The sequence below is a fragment of the Pongo pygmaeus genome, chromosome 20 (genome assembly GCF_028885625.2).
Source record: "Pongo pygmaeus isolate AG05252 chromosome 20, NHGRI_mPonPyg2-v2.0_pri, whole genome shotgun sequence".
Taxonomy (NCBI): Eukaryota; Metazoa; Chordata; class Mammalia; order Primates; family Hominidae; genus Pongo; species Pongo pygmaeus.
Window position 1 is genome coordinate 14,362,895 of NC_072393.2, and position 24,298 is coordinate 14,387,192.

Consider the following 24,298-nt stretch of genomic DNA (forward strand, 5'->3'; position numbering starts at 1 on the left):
CAGGAGGCGGCCCCGGCCGGCCCCGCGCGCGCCGCAGTCCCCCGCCCCCACTCAGTGCGGCAGCGGCTGTCGGCCAGCCGGGGTTGGTGCCGCGGCCTGCCCGGCGCAGCCGCTGTCCACCTGCCAGCGGGGGAGGGGCGCGGCCGGCGCGCGGGTCAGAGGTCGCCCGGCCGCCGCCGGCGTCATTCATAAGGCCTGGCGCTGGGCAGCCGTGGCCAGGCCTGCTTGGGGGCCAGGCCGCGGGGCCTCCTGGGTTTTCCCAGCCGCAGTCAGGAGGATGCCGGGCCCGGCGCAAGGGGTGGCTGGGAAGGGGCGCTCAGTGTCCACCCCTTTGCTGGGCCCTAGCCCTGGGCTCCTGCCAGTAGTAAGAGCTGGCACCCACTTAACGCTCCTTCGCACCACACTCCCATCGCGTAGGTGCTACCATCATCACTCCCATTGCACAGATGAGGAATCTGGGGTACAGCCAGGCAGATTCCCTGCTCCTATTCCCCGTCTGTATTTCCTGTCTGGGCAATGCAAAGGGAACCTGCCCCTTCCTTCAGGATCCTCTTTCAGTACACACTTAAGAGAGGACAGTCGGGGTTTCCCAACTGCGACACTACTGACGGTGAGGCTGGATCATTTTCTGCTGGGGGGTGTCTTGTGCACCACTGGGTGTTGAGCAACATCCCCCGCCTCTACCCACTGGATGCCAGTAGCCCCTCCTCTATCTTCCTGCTGGCTGTGGCAACTGCTGTCTCCTGACATTGGTAAATGTGCTCTTGCGGGGCTGAACTGCTCCTAATTGAGAAGCACTTAAGAGAGGGTCAGGGGAGGGGAGAAGCCAGGTCACCCCGACTCGGAAGGGCTAGCTGGGCTCAACTACAAGCCGATCTGCTGCTTCGATTTGAATAGCCTCCACCTCCAGCTGCTGTCTGCCCCCATGTTCCCAGGTCAACCACAGTTCCAGGGAGGGAGAGGCAGAGCCTTTCTGTGAATTATGGGGAAATGGCTGACCACTCCGCCTCTGGATGGACAGATACACGGTAAGGTTTAGTAAAATGTAATAACAGCATTGCTGTTTGTGTTGGGATCACGATGTTAATTTCTTCCTGTGGGTCAAGGGCAAAGTCTGAAAAATCACTCATTATAATCTATCTGCAGGACAGCTGGTTTAAGTTTTGACAAAGAAAAACCCTTCTTGGAACCTCAGTCTGGAATACAACTGTAGAACCAATTAAGACTGGAGTAGGAAGCCGGGAGGAAGACATGGACAGCCAACCCACTGGACAGGGCAAGAGGCCACTCTGGGGGAGAATGGACAAAGTTGCTTCAGTCCACCAGAGACAAAAGCACAAACAATCATTCTAAACGAAGTGCTTTTAATTTTCAGACCAACCAAACATTTTTAATATAAAAACATTTTAATAATATACAAACAGCAATCACAACAGTATCCACATGGCAGCAAGGGGACCAGGGCACAGAGAGGGGGAGTGGGCTGGGGAGGAAGTTTTCAGGGTCCCAGTTGCTTCCCTGGCTTGAAATCACCCTGGTCCTAGCAGAGGACAGGTTAAGGCTGCCAGAGGCAGAGGGTCCCTGACCCTGGCCCGGAGACAGACTGCACAGGTAGGCCCACTGATACCATCTTCCAACCACAGCAGCCTCCAGGAAAAGCCAGATCCATTTAGGAGATAACAGGAAGGTGGCTGTGATTGACAGGAAAGGCAACATGGTTCCTCAGCATCCTGATCACACCTCTGGGAGGGGCTGCTGGATTGAAGAGGACCTAAGAATCTTCCTGGGAGCAGGACAGAAATGGGATCTAACTCTACCTACTAACTAAGATTCCTGCCTGTGCCACCAGAAAGCTGGAGTGGATCTGCTCAGATGGACGGGAAGAGAAAGGAATGACAGAGCCTTTGGCTCAGCAGGACTGGAGCCTTGACAGGCACTGACCAAGAAAGCCTCTAGGTGGGCCAGGGAGGTCTGTGGGAAAGCTTTGGATCAATGGTACTCAAGGGTGCACAGTGGCACAGTGGCCTTAGGTAGAATTTATGAAGACAAAAAGAACACAAGTCAGAATTTAGAACTGAAGTACCTGCTTCTTATAGGCCTGTAGAGGAAAAGCAAGATCATCCTTCTGGCCAGGACTAGGGGAGACTCGAGGCCTGTTCTTTCCTAGGGGCTGAGTTTGACAGACCTGGATGCAGCTGATGGCCCCCAAAGTCCTCTAGATGGGCCCTGCAGGACTCGCTGGGAGGCCTGGTTGCCCCTCCCGGTGTGCTGGTACACTCTGGGTTCCTGCAGTTAGATGCAGTCCATGGAGTTCTCAGGGAGGAGGCCAGGGATGCAGCCAGGGAGGCCCAGGCCCTTGATAGGAGTGCAGTTGAGTGGGAGGCTGCAGCCCAGAGAGGGGTCCTGGGTCTCTATGGCCTCCAGCCTGTCCGTGTTGTTGTCCCAGTTGATATGGAAGCGGGTCACCCGGGGGTTCGAGGCCAAGATGTTCCGCTGGAGCTGGGGCAGGAAGAGGAATGTCAACCCTTGTTGGTACGCCCTCTCCTTGCTCCCATAGAGTCAGGACACCCATCTCAAGCCCAGCAAGAGCAACCTACATATGGAACTCCAGAAAACACCTGTGGCCAGGACCTTTATTTATTTATTTATTTATTTATTTTTTGAGACGGAGTTTTGTTTTTGTTGCCCAGGCTGGAGTGCAATGGTGTGATCTCGTCTCACTGCAACCTCTGCCTTCCGGTTCAAGCGATTCTCTTGCCTCAGCCTCCTATGTAGCTGGGACTACAGGTGCAAGGCACCATACCTGGCTCATTTTCGTATTTTTAGTAGAGACGGTTTTACCATGTTGGCCAGACTGGTCTCAAACTCCTGACCTCAGGTGATCCGACAGCCTCGGCCTCCCAAAGTGCTGGGATTACAACACGTGAGCCACTGTGCCTGGCCCAGGCCCTTTTTTTTTTTTTTTTTTTAAGGGACAGTCTCACTCTGTTGGTCAGGCTGGAATGCAGTGGCACGATCTGAGCTCACTGCAGCCTCAAACTCCTGGGCTCAAGCGATCCTCCCACCTCAGCCTCCAGAGTAGAGCACACCACCCACATCTGGTTCTTTTTTTTTTTTTTTTCTGCGGGGGTTAGGGACAGGGTCTCACTATGTTGCCCAGGCTGGCCTATCTAATCTTAATTCTCTAAGACATGCCTTTGAGAAACAAAGGTCTTTTTCTCCTGTTCTAACTCAGTACTGTAAGAACTGAACATTACTTGAAAACCTTAAGAAGTGACCTTGACTCCCAATTTGAATGGCTGAACTCCCCCCAAGTATAAAGAACGGCCTTGTTGGAAGCAGGAAGTGGAAACAGGCCCCACCTGGGAGAAATCTGGCTTCATGGGTGGGTTCTCACGCAGCTCAGGGTTGAGGTACTCGTTGTTGACGTAGTAGCCCACTCGGATGAACTCCTGTCCATGGTAGGTGCAGGTGATGAGGACCACAGTCACACCCACGGCATCAGTCTCTGGGATGAGGGATGGGTTGGGGGCATCAGCCTAGGGGAGACACATCCTAGGCCTTAGCAGTGCCACAGCCATGCCTCGATGTCATTAGTACAAAGATTCCCAAGCATCACGTATTTACTGAGCAAAAAGTATGCTCTCTGCCCTCAGTTTTCTTTTTTTTACCTCTGCCTCTCGGGTTCAAACAATTCTGCCTCAACGTCCCAGGCAGCTGGGACTACAGGCACACACCACCACACCCGGCTAATTTTTTTTTTTTTTGTATTTTTTTTTTTTAATGGAGTTTTGTTCTGTTACCCAGGCTGAAGTGCAATGGTGCGATCTCGGCTCACTGCAACCTCTGCCTCACGGGTTCAAGCGATTCTCCTGCCTCAGCCTCCCGAGTAGCTGGGATTACAGGTGCCCACCACCATGCCCTGCTATTTTTTGTATTTTTAGTAGAGATGGGGTTTCGCCATGTTGGCCAGGCTGGTCTCAAACTCCTGACCTCATGTGATCCGCCCGTCTTGGACTCCTAAAGAGTTGGGATTACAGGTGTGAGCCACCGCGCCCAGCCTTTTTTTTGTATTTTTAGTAGAGACGGGATTTCACCATGTTGGCCAGGCTGGTCTTAAACTCCTGACTTCAGGTGATCTGCCCACCTTGGCCTCCCAAAGTGTTGGGATTACAGGCGTGAGTCACTGCGCCTGGACTTTTTTTTTTTTTACACAGGGTCTGGTCTCCCTCTGTTACCCAGGCTGGAGTGCAATGGCGCCATCATGGCTCACTGCATCCTTGAACTCCTGGGCTCAAGCAATCCTCCTGCTTCAGCCTCCCAAATAGCTGGGACCACGGTGTGTGCCAACATGTCTAGCCAATTATTTTTGGTAGAGACAGGGTTTCTCCATGTTGTCCAGGCTGGTCTCAAACTCCTGGGCTCAAGTGATCCTCTCACCTCAGCCTCCCAAAGGGCTGGGATTACAGGTGTGAGTCACTGTGCCCAGCCAGGAGTTGTCAACTGATGGAAACACAGAATCAATCCCACAAATGACTACAAAATGTTGACTGTGGCAGGGAGAGGTGCGTGGTACTCTGGAAGAGTGTGGTGAGCCAGGGGACAGTGGCATGAAGCTGAACAGGTGAGGCAGGTGGTATCAGGCCACCCGGGGGCCAGATAAGGGCCCCTGGGAAAGGGCAAGAGAGTAAGCAGGAGGTTAAGTGCCACATCACTCTTGTGATCTGAAAAGAAGCCTCTGGCAAAGTATGGAGCTGTGACAGGTAGTGGAAGCAGAAGGCTTATGCCAGTCATCCTGGAGAGGCAGTGGACTTGGCCTAGACCAGGCAGTAAAGGACAGATTCAGGGTGTACTACTGCAAACAAGACCAGGCACGTAATTGGTGCAAAATAAAACCAATGCAAAATGAAAACACCAGGCCCCTCCGGAAAAGCTATTAGGTTTCAGACAGTGATAGCAGAGTATCGCACCAAGTGTGGGGTCCTGAGCAGCTGCCTGGGTTGCACACCCAGGAGGCCAGTCCTGACTGTTGAGTAGATAGGGCCTGTCAGTGGATTTAGTAGTGGTGGCTGAAGGGGTTAGATAGGATATGGTAGCTTGGATTAGGGCGATAACAGCAGTGATGGAGGTAAGGGAGTGTATCTGAGCGGAGGATCCTGAAAAATCACCTGGAGAACTCAGAATCTCCATTTGTTGTTTTTTTCTTTTTTTTTTTTGAGATGGAGTCTCACTCTGTCACCCAGGCTGGAGTGCAGTGGCGTGATCTCAGCTCACTGCAAGCTCCACATCCCGGGTTCATGCCATTCTCCTGCCTCACCCTCCTGTAGACTGAGACTACAGGTGCCCGCCACCAGGCCTGGCTAATTTTTTGTATTTTTTAGTAGAGACGGGGCTTCACCATGTTAGCCAGGATGGTCTCAATCTCCTGACCTCGTGATCCGCCCACCTTGGCCTTCCAAAGTGCTGGGATTACAGGCGTGAGCCACTGCACCAGCCTTCTTTTTTTAAAGAGATGGCATTTCCCTCTGTCATCCAGACTGGAGTGCAGTGGTGCAATCACAGGTCACTGTAAACTCCTGGAACTCCTGGGCTCAAGCGAGCCTATTTTTTTTTTTTTTAGAGACAGGGTCTCACTCTGTTGCCCAGGCTGGAGTGCAGTGGCGCAATCTCAGCTCACTGTAACTTCCGCCCCCCATATTCAAACAATTCTCATGCCTCAGCCTCCCGAGTAGCTGGGATAACAAATGTGCACCACCACATCCAGCTAATTTTTGTATTTTTTAGTAGAAACAGGGTTTCACCATGTTGGCCAGGCTAGTCTTTAACTCCTGACCCCAAGTGATCTGCCTGCCCCAGCTTCCCAAAGTGTTGAGATTACAGGTGTGAGCCATGGTACCTGGCCTCAAGTGAGTCTTCTGCTTCAGCCTCCCTAGTAGCTGGCACTACAGGCCTGCATCACTATGCCTGGTTAATTTTTAAATTTTTTGTAGAGATGGGTCTCGCTCTGTCACCCAGAATGCAGTGCAGAGGTGCAATCATAGCTCACTGTAGCCTCAAACTCTCAGGCTCAAGCAAGCCTCCTGCTTCAGCCTCCCAAGTAGCTGGGACGACAGGTACAAGCCACCACACCAGGCTAATTTTTTTATTTTTTGTAGAGATGGGGGTCTCGCTATGTGGCCCAGGCTAGTCTGGAACCCCTGGCCTTAAGCAATCCTCCCGCCTCTGCCTCCCAAAGTGCTGGAAGCCACCACACCCGGCCAGAATCTACATTTGACAACCCAGGTGGGGCACTGCATGAGAGCCATTTAGGAGTTACAGTCCATCCTCATTATTCATGGGTTCTATATGTGCAAGTTCACCTACCTGCTAAATTTATTTGTAACCCCAAGATGAATACCTGTGTGCTTTCACAGTCACTTGCAGACATGCACAGAGCAGGGAAAAACTGGAGTTATCTACCACGCCTGTTCCCACCTGAGGTCAAACAAGGCAACACTCTGTCTTCTGGTCTCAGCTCTCACTATGAATGAGCGTCCTTTCCTCAGCCTACTTAGTGCTTTTTTCCATGTTTTGTGCTTTTTGTTGGTGAGTTTGCTGTCTATGATGGCACCCAACGGTAGTGCTGAAGTGCAGTGTAGGGTACAAGGCCTTATGGAAAATATGCGTATTAGAGAAGGTTCATTCAGGAGAGTTATAGTGCTGTTGGCTGTGAATTCAACATAAATGAACCACTGTATATATTAAATAAGGTGTCTTTCTTTTTTTTCTGAGACAGAGTATCGCTGTATCACCCAGGCTGGAGTGCACTGGTGCGATCTCAGCTCACTGCAATCTCCACCTCCCAGGTTCAAGCAATTCTCCCACTGCAGCCTCCCGAGTGGCTGGGATTACAGGCACGTGCCACCACACCTGGCTGATTTTTGTATTTTTAGTAAAAACGGGGTTTCATCACGTTGGCCAGGCTGGTCTTGAACTCCTGACCTCAGGTGATCCACCCACCTCAGCCTCCCAAAGTGCTGGGATTACAGGTGTGAGCCACCATAGCCGGCCTGGTGTCTTTTCAGCAGAAACACACATACAAGTTTACATATTGACCAGCTGACGAAAACGTGACTTCCAAGAATCTAACCCTGTATTTCCCCTGGGGCAATGGTTCAGTATTCACTAATTCAGTGTTTGTGGCAACTTTATAGAACATAACTTTGTGAATAATGAGAATTGCGGGTAAATCAGTGGCAGCTTTGACACAGAGGTGGGGGAAGGGAGGGCCTGACAGCCCCTGAGAGGTCAGACAGTTCCTGACAGTAGAACTAGGATTTGAACCTGAACTTTTAAATTTTTTTTAATTGATTGAGATAGGGTCTTACTCTGTTGCCCAGGCTGGAGTGCAGTGGTGTGGTCTTGGCTCATTGTAGCTTCCATCTCCCAGGCTCAAGTGATCCTCCCATTTCAGCCTCTCAAGTATCTGAGACTACAGGCGCACACCACCATGCTCTGCTGATTTTTAAATTTTTTGTAGAGATGCGGTCTCACTATATTGCCCAGGCTGGTCTCAAACTCCTGGCCTCAAGCAATCCTCCCACCTCGGCCTCCCAAAGTGCTGGGATTACAGGTGTGAGCAACTATGCCCGGCCTCTATTTTTTTAATACTTGTTTTTTTCTTTTTTTAGAGATAGGGTCTCACTGTGTTGCCTAGGCTGGAGTGCAGTGGTTCACTGCAGCCTCGGACTCCTGGGCTCAAGCAATCCTCTCACCTCAGCCCCTGGAGTAGCTGGGTCTATAGGTGTGAGCCCCTGTGCCCAGCTGAACTTGAACTTTTGATTCCTGAAGCACTCTGTGGGATTTCAGGTAAAAGAGGATGTTTCTAGGAGTCAAGGGCTAAGGCCTAAGGCCTCATCTTTCTTACCTGAAAGATAAACATGTGTCTCCCTGCTGGTACAGGGCCCACCAGCACCGAGTCTAGGATCTGATCAAATTCCTCACTCTCAGCCGAGCCAACATAAATGATCTTCCACTCCAGGTCTGCAAAGACATAGGAGGGTTAACGAATTGAAATAGCTCAACAGCAAGAAGGCAGGGAAAGGCTCTTGTAATTTTTTTTTGAGATAGAGTCTCGTTCTGTCACACAGGTTAGAGTACAGTGATGCGATCTCGGCTCACTGCAACCTCCGCCTCCCAGGTTCCAGTGATTCTCGTACCTCAGCCTCCCAAGTGGCTGGGATTATAGGTGCCCGCTGCCACGCCTAGCTAATTTTTTCTTTTTTGAGATGGAGTTTCACTCTTGTCACCCAGGTTGGAGTGCAATGATGTGATCTTGGCTCACTGCAATCTCTGCCTCCCAGGTTCAAGCAATTCTCCTGTCTCAGCCTCCTGAGTAGCTGGAATTACAGGCGCCCGCCATCATGGCTGGCTAATTTTTTTATTTTTAGTAGAGACAGGGCTTCACCATGTTGATCAGGCTGGTTTAGAACTCCTGACCTCAGGTGATCCACCCGCCTCAGCCTCCCAAAGTGCTGGGATGACAGGTGTGAGCCACTGTACCTGGCCTGTTTTTGTATTTTTAGTAGAGATGGGGTTTCACCATGTTGGCCAAGCTGGTATCCAACTCCTGACTTCAAGTGATCTGCCCGCCTCAGCCTTCCAAACTGGTGGGATTACAGGTGTGAGCCACTGCGCCCAACCACATCTTGTATTTTATTTTCATTTACTTATTTTTTGAGACAGTCTCCCTCTGTTGCCTAGGCTGGTGTGCAGCAGTATGTTCATGGCTCACTGTAGCCTCAACCTCCTGGGCTCAAGCGATCCTCCTGCCTCGGACTCCCACCATGTTGGGATCACAGGTGTGGGCTGCTGTGCCCAGCCTTGTGGTAATTTTAGACAGATCCTTAATATGTTAAAAGACTATTATTCCATCTGTCAGACACTTAGTGCCAGGCACTGCAGTCTTGAATGCTGAGGTGGGCACGAAGCTCTGCCTCCATTAGGGAATTCTGTTTTGTAAGCCTAGCTATGACAGGTGACCTTGACTGTACCTCCGGGGAAACCTGGGCCTCTCAAGGCCTGAGCGTGAACTGTATGGCAGAGGCTGAATTAAGAGCCACATGACACAGATGTGCTGAGAAGGGAACGGCAGGGAGTTGGGTCATTTCAGGGCCCTGCCCACTGGGTGCTGGGACAGGAAGCAGCATCCTCTTTCACACACAGGGACCAGTGCCACTCAACGAAGTGGATCCCTCGACAACTGGGGCAGGGAGGCAGATTCCAATCCGGCAGGAGAGCCAGCCTGCAGGAGGGGGAAGGTGAGGCTGCTCAGGGAGCCAGCCACCCTGGTCTTCCAGATCTGGCACCAAGTCATGCCTACTTAGAGACATTTGGGCAACTCAGTCAACAAATGTGGCATCCCGGGGTGATCCTCCAAACACTTTTTTTTTTTTTGACAAGAGTTTCACTCTTGTTGTCCAGGCTAGAGTGTAATGGTGAGCTCTCAGCTCACTGCAACCTCTGCCTCCCGGGTTCAAGTGATTCTCCTGCCTCAGCCTCCTGAGTAGCTGGGATTACAGGCGCCCACCACCACAGCTGGCTAATTTTTTGTATTTTTAGTAGAGATGGGGTTTCACTATGTTGGCCAGGTTGATCTCGAACTCCTGACCTCAGGTCATCCATCCGCCTCGGCCTCCCAAAATGCTGGGATTACAGGTGTGAGCCACCGTGCCCGGCCTCAAACCCTAACTCTTGCACCCCATCCAGCAGGAGGGCCCCATCCCCTGAATATGCTCCATTGAGATGAAAGGAAAGTGCTTATGGAGCCTCTGGCTGTCAATCACAGGAAATTCCGGTCAACATGGCCTCTTGCAGGAGGTCCAAGTATATCAGGGGCAAGGTCATGTTGGTACAGGGAGGCTTGGCAAGAGGCTTGAAACTTATTTTCGGCTCTTTAGAAATTACACAACCCTTCAGCTCTAGCAGCTGGGGGAAGTTTCACAAGCTGTGATTTTCACAGGAAGCAAACTCTCTCAGAAGCTGCCCTGTTCCTTGGTCCAGTGTCCCACAAGAGCATCCAACTTTGGAAGCACGCTGCTGCCGGGTCATGACTACAGAGGCTTGTCACCTGAGCCCCATGCCCTTCTTTGATGCACTGGCTGCCTGTCCCTTTGTGGTTTCACTTAGGAACCCTATAGCAGGTCTGTAGGATACGGGTGACCATTGAACTCACAGGTGTTTGGTCGAACTAGCCTCTTACTATTTGCAGGGAGGAAGCTGACTTTTTTTTCCCTAGAGATGGGGTCTCAGTCTGTCACCCAGGCTGCAGTGCAGTGGCGTAATCATAGCTCACTACAGCCACAAATTCCTGCGCTCAAGTGATTCGCCTGCCTTAGCCTCCCAAGTAGCTGGTACCACAGGCTTGTGCCACACGCCCAGGGAATTTTTAAATTGTTTTTAGAGATGAGGTCTTGCTTGGTTGCCCAGCCTGGTCTCAAGCAATCCTCCCGCCTTGGCCTCCCAAAGTGCTGGAATTTGTCTGAGCCATCATGCCCAGCCTGTTGATTTATTTTTGTTACAAGTAGTGACACAACTGGAATCAAGTTTTGGGGGAAGACAGAAAAGCCAGCCAGCCCTGCTCTCTCCTTTCTAAAGCAGTTGTATCATTTTGGTATATATCCTTCAGCCCTTTCCTCTCATAGCCGGTAGAATCCTGTACGGGTGCATTTAATTCATGTCCTGGGAAGGTAGACAAAAAAGACTAAAGTGTACCCACGAGCACCTGATGTTGTCCAGCTGAGGTCAATACTAACTGGCAAAACCTAAACAAAGAGCATGTGGAAACTCACTGAAAGAAATGGGCCCCTGCAACATAGGGAGACTCGACTCTATTAAAAATCAACAAAATTAATTGGGTGTGGTGGCGCGTGCCGGTGGTCCCAGCTATGTGGGAGGCTGAGGTTGGAGGATCGCTTGAGCCTAGGAGTTCAAGGCTGCAGTGAGCCATGATCGAGCCACTGCACTCCAGCCTAGACGACAGAGACCCTATCTCAAAGGAAAAAAGAAAAAGAAAAAATGTACTGTGTTGACTGTCAGGCACATGGGCTGAAATGGCTCTTTCAACCAGGGTTGGAAAGAAACTGGAGAATTAACTGAGGGCTGTAGAGAAATACTGACTCAAGAGTTACAGAAGCTGGTTGGGCACGGCGGCTCACGCCTGTAATCCTAGCACTTTGGGAGGCTGAGGCAGGTAGATTGCCTGAGCTCAGGAGTTCGAGACCAACCTGGGCAACATGGTGAAACCCCATCTCTACTAAAAATATAAAAATTTAGCTGGGCATGATGGTGTGCACCTGTAATTCCAGCTACTCAAGAGTCTGAGGCATAAGAACTGCTTGAACCTGGGAGGCAGCAGAGATTGCAGTGAGCCGAGATCATGCCACTGCACTCCAGCCTGGGCAACAGAGCCAGCCTGTGTCAAAAAAAAAAAAAAAAAAAAAAAAAAAGAAAAACGAAAGAAGGAAAGAAAGGAAGAAAAAAAGAGTTATAGGTATAGGGCCAGGCGAGGTGGATCATTGGATCATGCCTGTAATCCTAGCACTTTGGGAGGCTGAGGCGGGTGGATTGCTTGAGCTCAGAAGTTCGAGATCAGCCTGGGCAACACGGCGATACAAAAAATACAAAAAATTAGCCAGGCGTGGTGGCATGCCCCTGTAGTCTTAGCTACTCGGGAGGCTGAGGCAGGAGAATTGCTTGAACCTGGGAGGCGGAGGTTGCAGTGAGCTGAGATCGTGCCTCTGCACTCCAGCCTGGGCAACACAGTGAGACTCCATCTCTACTAAAAATATAAAAAATTAGCTGGGCGTGGTGGTGTGCACCTGTAATTCTAATTTATTTTATGTTATTTTGACACGGAGTCTCGCTCTGTCGCCCAGGCTAGAGTGCAGTGGCACAATCTCGGCTCACTGCAAGCTCCGCCTCCCGGGTTCATGCCATTCTCGTGCCTCAGCCTCCCAATCAGCTGGGACTACAGGCGCCTGCCACCATGCCTGGCGAATTTTTTTTGTATTTTTAGTAGAGACGGGGTTTCACTGTGTTAGCCAGGATGGTCTCGATATCCTGACCTCATGATCCGCCCGCCTCGGCCTCCCAAAGTGCTGGGATTACAGGCATAAGCTACTACGCCCAGTCGAGAATCATCTTAAATTTGCTGAAGTGCCCAGGCATGGTGATGTGCACCTGTGGTTCCAGCTACTTAGGAAGCTGAGGTGGGAGGACTGCTTAAGCCCAGGAGTTCAAGTCCAGTCTGGGCAACACAGTGACACCCTATCTCTTTAAAAAAAAAAAAAATCTGGCTGCAGTGTCATAAGTAGAGACATACGTGTATGATTTCATCTCTAATCTTTCTTTAGAATTATACATGGGACACAAATCACCAATACAGCAGGAACTCATAGCTATGAGTACAGGACACAGCTGTACATATGACGTGTGTACCTAACCTTCTGAGCAATGTCAAGGCAACTCAACTGTGTCCCATGTTATCTCTCTGTGCTAACTTCACAAGCTAGTCCCTGTGCAAGACATACCTCCACTGTATATATATATATATATATATATACATATATATATATGATAAGACTAAAGACATGTACACAATTATTGTAGCTGAACTAGCTAAAAAGTCTGCTTCCTGCTTTTTTGTTGTTGTTTTTTTGAGACAGTCTTGCTCTGTTGCCCAGGCTGGAGTGCAATGGCGCAATCTGGGCTCACTGCAATTTCCACCTCCCGGGTTCAAGCGCTTCTCCTGCCTCAGCCTCCCAAGTAGCTGGGACTACAGGCGCCTGCCACCAAGCCCAGCTAACTTTTGTGTTTTTAGTAGAGACAGGATTTCACCACATTGGCCAGGCTGGTCTCAAACTCCTGACCTCAGATGATCCACCTGCCTTGGTCTCTCAAAATGCTGAGATTACAGGGGTACAGGGGTAAGCCACTGTGCCTGGCCATTTTTTTTTTTTTTTTTTTGAGACAGAGTCTTGCTCTGTCACCCAGGTTGGAGTGCAGTGGCACAATCTCAGCTCACTGCAACCTCTGCCTCTTGGGTTTGAGCGATTCTTCTGTCTCAGCCTCCTGAGCAGCTGGGATTGTAGCTGCGCGCCACCATGCCTGGCTAATTTTTGTATTTTTAGTAGAGATGGGGTTTCACCATGTTGGTTAGGCTGGTCTCGAACTCCTGACCTTGTGATCCATCCGCCTCGGCCTCCCAAAGTGCTGGGATTACAGGTGTGAGCCACCGCACCTGGCTTTTTCTTTTTTTTTTTTTGAGATGGAGTCTTGCTTTGTTGCCCAGGCTGGGGTGCAGTGGCGCAATCTCGGCTTGCTGCAAGTTCTGCCTCCTGGGTTCACGCCATTCTTCTGCCTCAGCCTCTCGAGTAGCTGGGACTACAGGCGCCCACCACCACACCCGGCTAATTTTTTGTATTTTTAGTGAGGTGGGGTTTCACCATGTTGGCCAGGCTGGTCTCGAACTTCTGACCTCAGGTAATCTGCCTGCCTTGGTCTCCCAGAGTGCTGAGATTACAGGCGTGAGCCACCGTGCCTGGCCTCCTTTTTTTGTTTGTTTTTCGCCTTTGTTCATAATCAAAGATGAGCTCTGCTGCCATAACAACTTCGTTATTTCTGGGTCAGAACATCTGGCTTCTATGACTTATTCAACCAGTGTCTGTTGAATTTCTCAGCTAAACGTGGAAGAATCTATTTCTAGATGTGGAAGATGAAAGTGCAAAGGGGGCTTGGGGCCCCGAAGCAATAGGGGTCACCCAACTGGGGCTTCGGGGTTAGGTGGTTTTTTTTTTTTTTTTTTGAGATGGGGTCTTGCTCTCTCACCCAGGTTGGAGTGCAGTGGTGCAATCATGGCTCACTGCAGCCTTGACCTCCTAGGCTCATGCAATCCTCCCACTTCAGCCTCCTGAGTAGCTGGGACCACAGACAAGTGCCACCAAGCCCCGTTAATTTTTTGATGTTTCTGTAGAGAAAAGGTTTTGCTACGTTACCCAGGCTGGCCCAAAACTCCTGGGCTCAAGAGATCCTCCTTCCTTAGCCTCCCAAAGTGCTGGAATTACAGGCATGAGCCACCTCGCACAGCTGGGTTGGGGGTTTTGTCTGATTTTCAGTTGACACTGCTGAGAGTGAGGCAGATTCTTTTTCATGGAGAGGAGTCCAGAAAGAGGCAGAAAGCAAGCTGGCAGTCAGTCACAGAGAGCCCTAGGACTGGAAGAGCCAGGATTTCTCACTTGAGTTACTCGAAGGAAAGCTTTATCATCCAGGTGCAATTAACAATAGCATTCCCTGGCCAGGCGTTTAGGATTCAGTGTAATCCCAGCACTCTGGGAGGCTGAAGTGGGCAGATCACTTGCGATCAGGTTTGAGACCAGCCTGGCCAACATGGTGAAACCTCGTCTCTACTAAAGACAAAAATTAGCCAGGCATGGTGGCTCAAGCTTGTAATCCCAGCTACTCGGGATACTGAGGCCGGAGAATCGCTTGAACTCGAGAGGTGGAGATTGCAGTGAACTGAGATCGCACCACTGCACTGTAGCCTGGGTGACATAGTGAGATTCCATTTCTAATAATAATAATAATAATCATAGGCTGGGCGCAGTGGCTCACGCCTGTAATCCCAGGCCGAGGTGGGCGGATCACGAGGTCAGGAAATCGAGACCATCCTGGGTAACACAGTGAAACCCCGTCTCTACTAAAAATCCAAAAAGTTAGCTGGGCATGGTTTCGGGCGCCTGTAGTCCCAGCTACTTGGGAGGCTGAGGCAGGAGAATGGCGTGAACCCGGGAGGCGGAGCTTGCAATGAGCCGTGATCGCGCCACTGCACTCCAGCTTGGGTGACACAGCAAGACTCCATCTCAAAAATAAATAAATAAATAAATAAATAAAATAATAATAATAGCACTTCCCTTCACTGCGTTTTGAGTGTCCTGATTAGGCAATAAATTCTGTGGTCATTCCTATCTGTGCTCCACCCCTGAAACAGGGAATCCTTCCTTTCTTTCCCTGGATTGGAGCAAAGATAAAGAATTTAGATTCAAAACTTCAGTGCCAATACTTCTACAAACTGGCTGTGTGACTCTGGTGAAGTCACTCCATTTCTATTAAAAAATGATCAGCAGAGGCTGGACGCAGTGGCTCACGCCTGTAATCCCAGCACTTTGGGAGGCTGAGGTGGGCGGATCACCTGAGGTCAGGAGTTCAAGACCAGCCTGGCCAACATGGTGAAACCCCGTCTCTACTAAAAATACAAAAATTAGCCGGGCGTCATAGCAGGCGCCTGTAATCCCAGCTACTCGGGAGGCTGAGGCAGGAGAATCGCTTGAATCTGGGAGGCGGAGGTTGCAGTGAGCCAAGATCGCGCCATTGCACTCCAGCCTGGGGGACAAGAGCGAGACTTCGTCTCCAAAAAAACAAAAAAAGGACCAGCAGGTTGAATTTAGCCCTTCCGGCTCTAATTCTATAAATAAGTTAGTAAAGTCACAGGGCAGGGGCTTCCTAGGAGTAGAAGTACCAGATAATGACCGCGCAACCATTTTTAAATGCAAGGAACACAAACAGGCTGATTGAAACCTGATCTCCTGCCTTCTGGGAGCTGGGAATCCCTCAACCTATTACTTCCTTCCATCTCCTCCTGGCTTTTAAATTAAATCTTATTCCACAGCGTCATTCTACACTTTATTTATTTATTTACCCGCTGCCCTGTTCCAGAAAGGATTTAACTCGGCATATTCTATAGTTAGCCACAAGTAGACTCCTTAATTTAAAAAGGAGCGAAAGAGACTGGGGAGAGACAGACCCACCGGCCTACCCAAAGCACATCCACATCTCACTCTATCAGCCCCAAGCTAGTCCAGGCGACCAGCTTTGAGGGTAAAACACCTACCTGCCCCCGAGAGGCACTAGTTAGCACATCCTGGCTTCACAGGCCCCCAGATCACCACCTCCTCGGCTGCTGCCTTTTCTCTTTCAACCACCAAGCAGAAAAATGGCCTAATGGAGTACTTCTTCCTGAAAGCAGGACTTGGCTTTTAGTGGTGCCAAGGCTCCCTGGGTGACCTTAGATTTTGGATTTGTACAGGCCTTGACTTGAAAGGTCTTTTGCGCTTTGTGGCTCCTGTCTTCTCATCTGTGAGATGAGAGCCATGTCCACCTTTAAGTCACACAGATTAATAAGTACATCTACGGAAGCACCTTGGAAAAGATGTACAGGAGGCTGTGACCTCCGAGCTCCAATCGACTGTTTGAAGCTGGAGCCCGTCACAGCTCAGCCCAATCCACCCACCCCCCAGACTAGGTCAGACCATCAAAAGCAATAGGAGCTTGGCACTGATTATCCAGCTATATTAAAAAAAAAAGAAGAAGAAGACGACGACGACCGGGCGCGGTGGCTCACGCCTGTAATCCCAGCACTTTGGGAGGCCAAGGCGGGTGGATCACTTGAGGTCAGGAGTTCAAGACCAGCCTGGCTGACATGGTGAAACCCTGCCTCCACTAAAAATACTAAAATTAGCCGGGCATGGTGACAGGCGCCTGTAGTCCCAGCTACTCCGGAGGCTGAGGCAGAAGAATCGCTTTAACTCGGGAGTTGGAGGTTGCAGTGAGCTGAGATCGTGCCATTGCACTCCAGCCTGGCAACAGAGCGAGACTGTCTCAAAAAAAAAAAAAAAAAAAAAAGAAGAAGAAGAAAGAAAAAGCGACAGAAAAATTGCTGCAGTAACTCAGCTGGAAATGGGTGGGCAAACCTGGAGAACTAGCTAATGCCTGCCTGGCTATGCCACCCCTCGGATTTCAGTGTGTTTATCCAAACCCACAGAGGAAGGTGGGGAAGGGGAGCTGGGGAGACCAAGTTCCCCTCAAAGACGGTAACATCCTTTCCCAGGGAGAGCTCAAGCATAGGGGGGTTGGGCCCCAACGAAGGTGGGAAACCAGGTTCCAGGGTATGTGCATTGGGGCAGAAAAGCAGCAGCAACTGGTGGGCGTGGGGTTATTGAAATATTGGCAGGTTGGGGAGGGGACTGGTGGGACACAAATGGGAAGATGGGGGTGAGAGCGGTCCTGAAAAGGGGTTGAGGGGCTTTCACAGGGAAAAAAGGTTATTGGAGGGGAGGGTCTTCATGGTGAGGAAAGGGAGCTTGGGTGAGAGGTCTCCATAGGGAAAGTAGGAGATGGCTGGGATTTCTGCCCGGGGAAAATGGGAAGGGGCTGGATATTGGGGGTCTCCAGAGAGAAAATGGGAGGTGTGAGTATCTCACTACAGGAAAGAGGGAATAAGTGGGCAAAAATGGGTGAGTGGTTGAAGCGGGGGTCTTGCCACTGGGAAACCACGGTGGCTGAAGATTTCCGTGGGTTAAGAAATGAAGGCCGAGAAAGTCTCCCCATGAAAACGGGTACCTAGGAAGAGCTCCAGAGAAAAAAGATGGATGAGGTTCCCCACGCGGGAAATGGGGCTTGGAGAGGGTTAATCTCTATGGAGAGGTTGGGGCGGGCAGTGGGGGAAGAGGTCACGGGGAGGTCCGAGTTAGCTAGCGGGGGGTCTCCACCCGGGAGGTCAAGGCGGGCAGTGGGGGAGGAGGTCACGGGGAGGTCCGTGTTGGCTGGTGGCGGGGGGTCTCCACTGGGAGATCCGGTTGACTGGCGGGCTGCGGGAGATCGGGGTTGGCGAAAAGGGGGACGAGGGGTTTCATGGGGGAGATCAAGTTGGCCATGGGAGCGGTTCTCTGAGGGAAGGCCGGGGTCGGCCCGGGGGTAGGGGTCCCCGCACAGGCCCAGCCTCACCGTCCGCCAGGGCTTCACTGCACTCGAAGCTGATCTCGAACCGGAAAGGGCTGTGGAAAGGGCTCGGGTTCTCCAGGACCGCCACGTTCAGCACCGACACCTTGGCCATCGCCTCGCCTCGCCGCGCCGCAGCAGGGGCAGGGGCTGTGGCTGTGGCTGTGGCGGAGGCCGCGCCTGGGTCCGGTGGGGGTCAGTGAGGTAGGGCTGACCAGGTCCACCCCCGCCTCTTCTCTCCGCGGACTGAAGTGCGCACCTAGTCCGCGCGCCGCCTTCAAATAGCCGGCCTCCGCCCTCTGGCCAATCACCGCCAACGCTCCCTGGCGGCGCGCGCACCCCCTCAGCCAATCCTGGAGTGCCGATCGGCGCGCGACCAGACTCCCCGGACCAATCAGCGGAGCTCCCTCTCCGCAGCGTGTGAGGAGGGCGAAATTATCTCCAAGCTTCTTAACCTGTCCGCTGGGAACCAATCCCCAGCGTCTCCGACTTGGATGTCAACGGCGGGAATGGACAGAGTCACAGCGCCGGCCTCCTTCTGGCCAATCCTGAGGGCTCCCGCACCGGCCTGGCCCGCCCCTCGCCTCGCTTTTCCGGGAGATTCATCCCGCGGCGCGCAGCGCCGCCAACCGCCGAGCGGTGGCGCGCGGCGCTCGCTAAAGAAGGCGGGAAGGGCGGTGCTCGCACCCGAAGTGATTGGCAGTAGGGAGTGGGGCGGAGATAAAGAGGGTTTTCTGAGAGTTTATTGGCTGGATTGGTAATGGTGGCGGGAGCAGAAGGAGGCTCAGCTGGGGATTCGCTGGAGAGAAGCGGAAGTCGATCGCCGCCGCGGTGTTGGCGAGTGTGAAGAGAGAGGAGGAGCGTTTGCGGCTTCAGCGTCTGTCAACAGGTGAGCGTGTCCTGGAGCTTTTTCTGAGTGGCTCCTGACCCTTGAGGTCCGGCGGCCCGGGAGTCCGTTGTGAACGTTGCGAACGTTCGGAGTGGCGGTCACGCGGCGCGCTCGGACCTCGGGAATCCGGCCGGGTTCGGATCCCGCTCTCGCCCCCGAGGGGTTCGGATCCCGCTCTCGCCCCCGAGAGGTTTGGATCCCGTTCTCGCCCCCTCGAGGGCTCTTGGGAGATTTCAAGCGGACGGTACTGAAAATGGGAGTTCCAGTTCGGGAGCAGACCAGTGTTCAGAGTCCGGGCTCTGCTACTCAGCGCCCGAGGCAGCGCCTCCCCATTCAACGGGGGCCGTGGCAATTCCCTGACATGATTCATGACTACATAATACATCCGGAAACTTCTCTCCAACGCATCCCGTCTGGGCCGTCGCCCCCGGCCTGGGAGACTCCAGGTCGCAGAGTCTCTGGCCCCACGGGCGATCAGCGCTGCCCAGTGGAAAAATATGCCAGCCGCGGCCTAATTTTACATTTTTTGGAAGCCACTTTTTTTTTTTTTTTTTTTGAGATGGAATCTGGCTCTGTCACTCAGGCTGGAATGCAATGGCGCGATCTCGGCTCACTGCAACCTCTACCTCCCGGGTTCAAGCGATTCTCCTGCCTCAGCCTCCTGAGTAGCTGGCATTACAGGTGCCCACCACCACAACCAGCTAAACTTTTTTCTGTATCTTCAGTAGAGACGGGGTTTCACCATGTTGGCCAGGCTGGTCTCGAACTCCTGACCTCAAGTGATCCGACCATCTCGGCCTTCCAGAGTGCTGGGATTACAGGCGTGAGCCACTGTGCCCGGCCATATCTTTTTTTTTTTTTTTTTTAAATTTTAGAGGCTGGTCATGGAGGATTTCTTGAGGCCAGGAGTTCAAGATTAGCCTGGGCAACATAACAAGACCTCATATCTACAAAAAATAAAAGAATAAGCCAGGTGTGGTAGTGCATACCTGTAGTCTCTGCTACTCCTGAAGCTGAGGCAGGAGGATCTCTTGAGCCCAGGATGCTCCAGCCACTGCACTCCAGCCTGAGTGTCAGAGTGAGACCCTGTCTCTAAAAATTAAAATTAAATTTTAAAAAAGAAAGTTCAGTTTAGCTGTCTTGATAGCTACAGTTGAGTGCTCCTGAGCCCCTGTGAAAAGTGGCTCCTGTATTACTGGACAGCGAAGGTCGGAAACACATTTGACCAGGTCACTTCTCAGGATGAGAGCATTGTCTTTGAAACTCTATGCTTTGTCTCCTGTTAACCACCCAGCTCCAACTTCAAACCAGCCTAAGTAAACCTCTTTTTGTTAAAATTCTGACAAGCCACTCCCAGTGCAAAGCCTCTGCCCAGAACCTCTTCTGGGCTCTTGGCATGGCTTATGCCTTCTTCTCATTCAAGTCTCTGTTCAAATGTCGCCTCCCCAGAGAGGCCTTTCTAAGGGTGCTCCGGACAGTGTTCAAACTCACAGGCCGTAAGCCTGAACAGCACTGATCCAAGGCACTGGTATTTCTTACCCAGTCACCTCTGTGGGCTCACTAGGGCTCACTCACTGTGCTAGTATGTTTTCCTTTTCCTGTTCTTTTTAAACAATCCAGTTCCTGTGGGATTTTTTTTTTTGTAATAGAGCTCTGTTGCCCAGGCTGGAGTGCAAGTGGCATAATCGTGGCTCACTATAACCTGGAACTCTTGGGCTCAAGTGATCCTCCCAACTCAGCCTCCCGAGTAGCTGGGATCACCAGTTCATGCCACCATGCCTAATTTGTTTTATTTTATTTTATTTTTGAGAGGGAGTCTTGCTGTGTCACTCAGGCTGGAGTGCAGTGGCGCAATCTCAGCTCACTGCAACCTCCTGCTTCCAGCTTCAAGCGATTCTCCCACCTCAGCCTCCCGAGTAGCTGGGACTACAGGCACACGCTACCTTACCCAGCTAATTTTTGTATTTTTAGTAAACACGGGGTTTCACCATGTTGGCCAGACTGGTCTCAAACTCCTGACCTCGGGTGATCCACTCACCTCAGCCGCCCAAAGTGCTGGGATTACAGGCATGAGGCACCGTGCCCTGCCTCTTTTACTTTTTAAATTTTTTGTAGAGACAGGGTCTCGCTGTTGCCCAGGCTGGTCTTGAAACTCCTGGCCTCAAGCAGTCCACCTATCTTGTCCTTAAGTGCTGGGATTACAGCGCCTAGCCCATTTTTGGTATCTACATCTCACATTAAGTTAAGAAAAATTCTTTTTAGCTGTTAAAAAATTGAAAGCTTTGTTTTTATTCTTTTGAAATTATTTGGCTTCAAGGAAACTCACATTTATGATTCGCTTGATTTCTTGGCAATCATTGCATACTTGGGGATATTTGTGATTTGAGAAAATCTAATTTCCAAATGTAATTCGATTGCTTATGAATACTAAATTTAATGATTAATGCAGTTGTCATGATGTCACATTTCTAGATGCTTAATTAAACATTTATTCATTCCAACTTCGTAGTTTTCTCTTTGCATTGTGGAACTTTTTTCCCTTTATCCCTGTCCCTGACCTTTTCGTAGCCCCTGAGAAGCTCATGAGCCACCAGCATTATTTCCGTGGCGCTAATGAAGAGTGTGGCCCTGTCTATGTTGCATTCTCCTTACAGCTGGCTGAATGATCTTCACTTGTAAACCAGATCATGTCATTACTCTGCTTAAAACCTTCAAAGGCTTATCCTACTTAGAATGAAACCTAAGATCTTTCCTATGGCTTAGGCGGCCCTGCGTGGTGGCCTCAGCTGACCTCTCAGGCCTCATCTACCATTCTTCCTCTTGTCACCGCTCTCAAGCCCAGCTGGCTTTATTTCCCTTCTTTCAACACACCCAGCTTATTTCTGCCACAGGGCTTTGCACTTGCAGTTCCCTCTGCCTGGAATGTGCTTCCTCCAGATAATTGCATGGCTGTCTCATTCTCTTCGCTTGTGGTTCAGCTCAAATGTCCTCTGAAAGAAGACTTCCCAAAGTACCCTATTTAAAGTAGCGCTTTCTTGGCCGGGCGCGGTGGCTCATGCCTGTCATCCCAGCACTTTGGGAGGCCAAGGCGGGCGGATCACGAGGTCAGGAGATCGAGACCATCCTGGCTAACATGGTGAAACCCCATCTCTACTAAAAATACAAAAAATTAGCCTGGCGTGGTGGCATGCGCCTGTAGTTCCAGCTACTTGGGAGGCTGAGGCAGGTGAATCGCTTGAATCTGAGAGGCAGAGGTTGCAGTGAGCTGAGATCGTGCCTCTGCAATCCAGCCTGGGTGACAGAGCAAGACTCCATCTCAAAAAAATAAATAAAGTAGCTTTTTCTTAATCACATCACCCAGTTTTATGATCTTAGCAACACATATCAGAATTTGTACTTATTTTCGGGTGGGCATGGTGGCTCATACCTGTAATCCCAGCACTTTAGGAGGCCAAGGCGGGCCGGTCACTTGAGGTCAGAAGTTCGAGATCAGCCTGGCCAACATGGCAAAACCTCATTTCTACTAAAAAAAAAAAAAAATACAAAAAAATAAAAAATAAAAAAAATTAGCTGGGCCTGGTGGCACGTGCTTTTGTAGTCCCAGCTGCTCAGGAGGCAGAAAAATTGCTTGAACTGGGGAGGCAGAGGCTGCAGTGAGCCAAGATCACGCCACTGCACTCAAGCCTGGGCAACTGAGAGAGATTCCATCTTAAAAAGAAAAAAAGAATTTCTACTTATTTTGGTTTTAAATTGTGCTTATTATCTCATCATCCCTCAGTAGATTGAAAGCTGGTTGTGAGAAGAGATCTCGCCTAGCTCACACTCACCTCTCAGTGTTGTACTTCCAGAGCTTAGCACAGGACGTGGCTCATAGAAAGTCTTCAATCAATTTTTTAAAAAGAATAAATCTGGCTGGGCGCAGTGGTTACGCACTCTGGGAGGCCGAGTTGGGCGGATCACCAGGTCAGGAGATCGAGACCATCCTGGCCAACATGATTAAAACCTGTCTCTACTAAAACACAAAAAATTAGCCAGCCGTGATGGTACGTGCCTGTAGTCCTAGCTACTTGGGAGGCTGAGGCAGGGGAATTGCTTGAACCTGGGAGGTGGAGGTTGCAGTGAGCCGAGATTGCGCCACTGCACTCCAGCCTGGTGACAGAGGAAGATTCCGTCTCAAAAAAAAAAAAAAAAAAAAAAGAATAAATCTATGTAAAGGGTGGGTTTAGCATAGTACCTGGGATGTGAAAAGTACTCAATAAACATGAACCAGCCAGGTACAGTGGCTCACGCCTGTAATCCCAGCACTTTGGGAGGCTGAGGCGGGTGGATTGCTTGACCTCAGGAGTTCGAGACCAGCCTGGGCAACATAGCAAAACCCTGTCTCTACAAAACAAAAAAATTAGCCGGGTGTGGTGGCATGTGCCTGTGGTCCCAGCTACTCAGGAAGCTGAGGTGAGAGGATTGCTTGAGCCCTGGGGGCAGAGGTTGCAGAGAACCAAGATCCCACCACTGCACTCCAGCCTAGCTAGGGAACAGAGCGAGACCCTGTCTAAAAATAAACAAAAGACTGAACTGTTAGTAGCATATAGTAATAAGCAGATACGTCTTCATTCTTGTGTAATACTTCAGGTGCACACATGCTCGAGAAAGTATAAGAAGTGCTATAGCAAAATACTGTTACCCAGCTTAAGAGCTAAAACATTAGAGATGCAACTGAAGGGCCTTATACCCCTACATCAAACCCATTCCTCTTCCTCTTTCCTCAAATGTAACCGCAACCCTGAATTTGGTGTTTACAGTCTTCTGTGCATATAGGCGTGTATCTTTAAACAATATATAGTATTGTTTGTCATGTTCTATACTTTTTATATAAATGGTGTCTGCGCAATTTAGAGTTAACGTAGCAGGCCTGAGACTGCTATCCTTAGAAAGACCTGTTTGCAAGATTGGCTCTTGGCTGATATCTAGGAACTTGGATTTCAGGAGGGTTCCTGCTGTTCCCCAAATGATGAGTGCCTAAACTGTTTCCACCAACAATGTGGTTCATGTTGAACACCTGCTCTCCTTCTGGAGTCTGGCATTTTGGTACACGACCACCCCCAAGTACAACTCTGGTCACTGAGTAATGAGCTTCCCTGGTAGACTGCATATCCCTTGTGCTGTCATACTTGGCGGTAGGAATTGATGGAGTCCTGTGTGGCTCCACTAGGAGAGGACTCTTAGAAGTTTGTCCTGGTTTCCTCTGGACTTCAGCTCCTGCACCTTTTCCCTTTGCTGATTGTGCCTTGTGTCTCTTCACTATCATAAATCACAGCCATACCTACACTTCCAAGCAAAATCCTGTGACGACTCCTAGTGAGTCATTGAACCTCAGGGTGGTCTTGGGGACCTCTGATAGCAGGATCATACTGGGTGTATCCTGACAGAGCTGGCACTAAGGTGGCACTGGGTCCTGCCTTCTGAAACTTGCTTTTTTTTACCCAGTGTGATGCTTTTGAGATTTATCTATGTGGAAACATGTGTAGTTCTAATTCACTTAGTTTCACTGCTATACAGCTGTGCTGATAAGGTAACCACTAGCCACATGGGGCTATTTAG

The 24,298-nt window shown here is 50.6% G+C and overlaps 1 protein-coding gene and 1 long non-coding RNA gene across 2 annotated transcripts; one reads left to right on the forward strand and one right to left on the reverse strand.

The window, feature by feature from the left end:
• Positions 1 to 285: 285 nt before the first annotated feature.
• On the forward strand, positions 286 to 1,352 carry LOC134738869 (uncharacterized). The gene is made up of 3 exons (XR_010125044.1): positions 286 to 610; positions 936 to 1,028; positions 1,147 to 1,352. It is a non-coding gene; the product is annotated as an uncharacterized LOC134738869 (long non-coding RNA).
• Positions 1,353 to 1,387: 35 nt separating this feature from the next.
• On the reverse strand, positions 1,388 to 20,533 carry ASF1B (anti-silencing function 1B histone chaperone). Its single transcript, XM_054461740.2, has 4 exons — positions 17,818 to 20,533; positions 7,907 to 8,022; positions 3,363 to 3,539; positions 1,388 to 2,499 (listed from the first exon to the last, which is right to left on the reverse strand). Exons 1-4 carry the CDS (start codon positions 17,924 to 17,926, stop codon positions 2,293 to 2,295), a joined length of 609 nt encoding a protein of 202 aa, XP_054317715.1. The 5' UTR covers positions 17,927 to 20,533; the 3' UTR covers positions 1,388 to 2,292.
• Positions 20,534 to 24,298: the final 3,765 nt, after the last annotated feature.